This window comes from Malus sylvestris, chromosome 10 (assembly GCF_916048215.2).
Source record: "Malus sylvestris chromosome 10, drMalSylv7.2, whole genome shotgun sequence".
NCBI lineage: Eukaryota > Viridiplantae > Streptophyta > Magnoliopsida > Rosales > Rosaceae > Malus > Malus sylvestris.
The window spans coordinates 32,261,969-32,268,331 of record NC_062269.1 but is presented as its reverse complement, the minus strand read 5'-3'; the positions used below and the strand labels follow the sequence as shown (position 1 = coordinate 32,268,331).

The 6,363-nt window shown below is 41.1% G+C and overlaps 1 protein-coding gene across 1 annotated transcript; it reads left to right on the top strand.

The window, feature by feature from the left end:
• The first annotated feature begins 1,612 nt into the window (after window positions 1-1,612).
• Window positions 1,613-3,493, top strand: LOC126584642 (uncharacterized). Its single transcript, XM_050248978.1, has 2 exons — window positions 1,613-1,665; window positions 2,470-3,493. Exon 2 carries the CDS (start codon window positions 2,474-2,476, stop codon window positions 3,257-3,259), a length of 786 nt encoding a protein of 261 aa, XP_050104935.1. The 5' UTR covers window positions 1,613-1,665; window positions 2,470-2,473; the 3' UTR covers window positions 3,260-3,493.
• The last annotated feature ends 2,870 nt before the right edge of the window (window positions 3,494-6,363 follow it).

The following is a 6,363-nucleotide window of genomic DNA, read 5'->3' as shown; positions in this document are numbered from 1 at the left end:
GACGTCGAAATCACTTCGTTTTTCTTCTCCGAGCTTCGCAAAGACGTCATAAAGCTCACTAGCAGCTTAAAATCTCCTAAAAACTTCGAAATCACGAGTGCATGAACAGTAACCCTAAAACTAGGTTCTCGGGAAAATGAGGTCTTCACGCCCAAATAATAGTATCAAGGTGTTCTTGGGCTCGCAAGGAACTTGAATATGGTCTCCATTGGTTCAATCTGAGGACGGAAGTGAAGGTTCAAGGTTTGTCCATACAATTGTACGAATATGGAAGAAAATGCGAGAGGGAGGAGAGAGAGTCAACAGGGTAGGGTGAGGGTATGTGTATGTGTGGTCCAGTTTGTTGTCAATCAACCAAACCTTAGGCCTTTTGTTCTAATTAGGTTCAAATAATAAGGAATAGAACCTATTGGTCCAAAACCTTAGTTTATACACACACACAACTCAATAATAAAAAGGTTAGAATAGAAAATTCCACGCTCTCGAGGATAAATAATATATACGTTCGGGACGAACTGTCACAACATAATATGATATTTGATCGTTGAATTCCTGCTTTAAATTACTAAAATATAAGACGGCCAACCCAATTTCCAAAGTGCAGGATGACTAGTGGTATTAAGTAATAGCAAAGGAACTGACAGGCTGGGTGATTCTCGCGTGTTGTATGAGGTGCGGTTCAACTGAACTAACCCTAAAATAAAAGCGAAGGGTGGCTAACATTATTGGAGAAGATTTATATCCACTAGCACCCTAATTTTACGCCAATTATTTTATCGATCATACCAATGTATGAAAGATTAGGGTTCGTTCGACTTAACCAAGATTTTTCATGTGTGATAAGTTATTACGTACGTGCGTATAGTGTTTTGAGTTTATTAAGATAGTATACGTGTATAGAGCGTAGATATTAATAATTGTACGCATGTTATAATTTGGAAAAACTTTATATGTACTCAAACCTCAAACTAGACTTGTCACTGGATTGACTTGTGACCCAGATCCAATCCAAATTTGATGTAATTAATAGGGCATGGAACACGACTTTCAATCCAATTGTCCGAATAAAATTTGCGTTCGATTATAATGAATCTGTATATGGATTAGAATTTGATTATAAATGAATCTATATATGAATCAATGCTGATCTTATTCAATAGTAATTCAATCCAACTTTATATAACATATTATTTGATTTTTATACTATTTATACTTTTATGTAATGGTAGTTTTTTATGCAAGAAAAATAGACTTATATCCCTCTTATTATTCAACATGGAACTTCAATAATAATTCCATCAAACTTAATATTGTTGTAAACATTCCTAGTTTAAGTATGATTGTGTAAATCCTAGATAAGATTTGATTCTAGTTATCCTTTCCTATTACAACTTGTATTACTTGGAGAAGAAGGAATATCTTCTCTCCCTTTACTACTATAAATAAAGGCACAATGTAGGAGGGATAACAACACACACATTCCCCTACAATTCTACAAACACACATCTCTCTCCTCTCTCTCTCTGCCGCCGGCCCTAGTCCATCTGTCAGATAAAATAGACTACAACACGTTATCAGCACACTCCTACCGCTGCGCTTAGGAATCTGACGTTGGAAATTTTTTTTCTGCATCAAACCAGTTCATCCATATCATCACGCAATCAGGTTCTTTCTAAACAACGGCTTTTAACTCGATATTTTGCAAGCCCTGATAGCATGAACATTCACCATGATGCATGACCCAACTTTACGTTTTACGTATTTTAGATTCTACATAAATTGTGTATGCTTCATAATCAAAATTGCTACAATTATGTGAATTTGATATTTGTCATGAATTGAATCCTACATATGTACATGCATTGAAACTATTATTTGCATATGCATCAACGTAAATATGTGATTCATTAAAATTATACATGCATATAATATAATTGAATACAAAAAAAAAAAAAAAAAAAAAAACGAAAAAAAATTTTTAGGGCTGCACACAGCAGCCCATTCCCCTCTTCTCACCCCGTGGGCCTGTAATCCCACCCGAGGGTTCTTGGCTTATACTTTTAGGCCCCGAGATTTTATTATTTAATATTTTTTTAAAATATGGGTTTTTATATTTTCACCCACACTTTAATTTGGCCCCGAAGACCAAAAATAAATTAATTCACTTATCATTATACAATATTTCTGCATATATTCTTTGCATATTTGTTTGCATATATATTTGTGTTTGCCTGCAGGAATATATGAACCTGAAGTTCATAATTACTTTGAAACCCGAAGTTTCTTATAAACATGCCTTGTTTGAAAACCCGAAGTTTTCACTTAAATATATCACCCATGAAAACCCGAAGTTTTTCATGCAAAATTAAACCAATACATGTCTATTAGAACCTGTATGTTCTACTCCTATGTGAATGGATTGATTTTTCTCCATTACACTAACCACATCTTGTCCATCTATTTTGATAGGACCATGTCGAATTTGAACAAACTCGACTTCACCGCTTTGGAGGTTTCTGGAAGGAACTACCTCAAGTGGGTTCAAGATGTGAAGCTCCACCTCACTGCAAAGAACTTGCGTCCTGCTATTGAAGAAGCAACAGATAAACCTGTTGGCGAAGCTGAAAAAGCCACTGCTATGATCTTCATCCGAAGACATATCCATGACGCTCTACAAACTGAGTACCTTGCTGAGGAGGATCCACGTGCATTATGGGTCGCTTTGGCTGATCGTTTCGATCACCAAAAGGACATATTCTTGCCTGAAGCAAGACACGACTGGCAGCACTTGCGCTTCCAAGACTTTAAGTCTGTGAATGAATATAATTCTGAAGTTTGTCGAATCCGATCACTTCTCAAGTTTTGCAATGAAACTTTGACTGAAGAGGATCTCCTGGAGAAGACCTACTCGACCTTCTCTGCTTCTAATATTGTCCTGCAGCAACAATATAGAGCTCAGAAGTTCACTAAGTTCTCGGATTTGATCTCTGTTTTACTTCTTGCTGAAAAGCAGAACCAGCTGTTGATGAAGAATCATCAAGCTCGACCTCCTGGGCTACTGCTGTGCCTGAAGCACATTATAGCACTAATCAGCACCCAAAACGCCAAAAGAGGCGTGGTAAGGGCGGCCAGAAGCCATCCCACCAAGGTCAACAGAGCCAAGGCCCATCCAAGGGAGGAAACAAAGCCCAGAAGCGCCCAAACCTCGCTCCCAAGGCCCCGAACTTCAAGAATAAAGGCAAAGCACCTGCCACAATGAATGACGATATGTGTTATCGTTGTGGTTCCAAGGACCATTGGTCCCGTATTTGCCGTGCTCCCAAGAAGGTTGTGGATGCATATCATTCTCGTCGTACGAAGTTTGAATCAAACTTCCTGCAAGTGGACGAACCGGAGATTACAAAGATGGAGGTTTCTGATTTTCAGGAGGATACCACTCCTATGGAAGATTAGAATCTTAGACATAGACTTATTTTTCAGTTAAAATAAGACAATTGGGGCCGAACCCCACCTTGTTTTTTGGTTGATTTTGAACAATTTTCCTTTATGTTTTTGGATTATTAGTTGGCGATTTATTTTGGATATTAAGTTTTTTCCTTGAATAAATGAAATTATTTTGAATTGATACTTGTTTTTATAAACTTTTATGCATGTGACCGATTCAAATTAATTTTTCATTCTAGGTATGACTAGTGGGAAAGTTAGTTGTCTGGCAGATAGTGCAACCACGCATACTGTTTTGCGTGAACGCATCTATTTCACTAATTTCGTACCTAAGAATGCACCTCTGACAACCCTCTCAGGCCCATCCAACCTGATCGAAGGATACGGTAAGGCACGTATAATGTTGTCCAATGGTACAATCTTGACCATTGCTGAGGCACTCTATTCTCCACGTTCCGGAAGAACGTTACTAAGTTTCAAGGACATTAGAGATAACAATTACCACGCTGAAACCCACGTAGAAAACGGAGTTGAATTTCTATGCGTAACTTCCTACGAATATGGCCAGAAGCGTATTCTAGAGAAGATGGAGCGTAACCCGAGTGGTCTGTATCCTACGACCATACGCCCCATAGAATGCCACTATGTGGCCGGCCCTACCACAGGGACCGCGCACGAAATTACACTTTGGCATGATCGTTTGGGACATCCTGGACGAATAGCGATGCGCCGTATCCTCAAAACTTCACACGGGTATCCACTAACCCGAAGCTTAGGTTCGATCCATGAAATTGCATGTCAAACATGTTCTATGGGAAAGCTTATTACTAAACCTTCTTATGACAAGATTCGTTCGAATCCTCCTATTTTTCTACAACGGATTCAGGGGGACATTTGTGGACCGATTCAACCTCCCTGCGGACCATTTAAATATTTTATGGTTTTGGTTGACGCTTCTACACGTTGGTCACACGTGTGCTTGTTGTCCACAAGGAACGCTGCATTCTCCAAACTGTTGGCTCAGGTTATCAAGCTCAGGGCTCACCACCCTGATTATCCGATCAAATCTATTCGATTGGATAATGCTGGAGAATTCACATCTAAAACTTTTGATGACTATTGCATGTCGGTTGGGGTTGAAGTTGAACATCCTGTACCCCATGTTCACACCCAGAACGGCCTGGCAGAGGCTTTCATTAAGCGTTTACAAATGATTGCTCGATCGTTGGTCATACGTACCAAGCTCCCGATCGCTGCTTGGGGCCATGCAATATTGCACGCAGCAAAGTTGGTCCGCCTGAGGCCTGTTGCGACACAACCATTTAGTGCCCTTCAGTTGGTCACCGGATGCGAACCCGACATATCGCATCTGCGCGTTTTTGGTTGTGCGGTCTATGTGCCGATCTCGCCGCCCTTACGTACAAAAATGGGGCCTCAGCGAAGGATGGGAATCTATGTCGGATATGATTCTCCTTCGATTATTCGTTACTTAGAACCTTTGACAGGCGATCTGTTTACCGCTCGTTTCGCGGATTGTCACTTCTATGAGACAGTCTTCCCGTCGTTAGGGGGAGATAAGAACGTCAATATTCCTAATGAACGACGCGAATTATCGTGGACGACTCCCACTTTGTCTCATTTAGATCCCTGCACCGCTCAGTCTGAAGCTGAAGTGCAACGCATATTAGATCTCCAGAGCATAGCTCAGAGCATGCCAGATGCTTTCACCGATCTAGCGCGCGTGACAAGATCACATATTCCAGCTGCGAATACGCCTGCAAAGATGGATGTACCAAATGTACGACGGACTACCCTCCTGGAAGCCCGGGACGCCAATTCTGGTGATCCACGTACATTAGCGGCTAGCCAATCATCTGCCCCTACACAAAAGCGTGGCAGACCCATTGGTTCAAAGGATTCACACCCCCAGAAGAGGAAAACCACGGCACAAGGTCCTGAAGAGCCTACCGTGAATCCGACTATCGCTTACTCATTTTACCCAACTCATGAGGAAATTCTAGATTATGGGAGCGTCCTTGAAGAGACGAATCCTCCTCCCGAGAATCATGAGATTTCGGTCTATTATGCTAGCTTAGATGATGTGTGGCGTAGAAATGAGATGATTGTCGACGATGCATTAGCATTTGCAGTAGCTACTGAGATCATGTTGAGCGATGACATTGAACCGCGTTCCGTTGATGAATGTCGACGTAGAGCTGATTGGTCAAACTGGAAACAAGCAATCCAAGTCGAACTTGATTCACTTGTGAAACGTAAGGTGTTTGGACCTGTAGTTCCTACTCCTCCACATGTGAAGCCCGTTGGCTACAAGTGGGTTTTCGTTCGGAAGCGTAATGAGAAGAACGAAATTGTGCGTTACAAAGCTCGTCTTGTAGCACAAGGTTTCTCACAACGCCCCAGGATTGACTATGACGAAACTTACTCACCCGTTATGGATGTGATTACTTTTCGATACCTTATCAGTTTGGTAGTTTCCGAAAAACTGGATATGCAGCTGATGGACGTAGTAACCGCGTATCTCTATGGGGATCTTGATACGGAAATTTATATGAAAGTTCCCGAAGGACTTACATTGACTGGTTCAAATATTTCCAAACCCCGGAACACGCTCTCAATTCGGCTGAGGCGTTCACTATACGGTTTGAAACAATCCGGAAGAATGTGGTATAACCGTTTAAGTGAGTATTTGACTAGTCAGGGATATGTGAATAACGAACTATGCCCTTGTGTGTTCATTAAGAAGTCACATTCCGGATTTGCGATTGTTGCAGTATATGTCGATGACATGAATCTCATCGGAACTCCTGAAGAGCTCGCGAGAACTGCTTCGCACCTAAAGTCGGAATTTGAGATGAAAGATCTAGGTAAGACTCGATACTGTCTCGGCCTCGAGATAGA

Excerpts from the sequence above, each read along its gene's own strand:
- LOC126584642 (XM_050248978.1), top strand. The coding sequence starts at position 2,474 with ATGTCGAATTTGAACAAACTCGACTTCACCGCTTTGGAGGTTTCTGGA.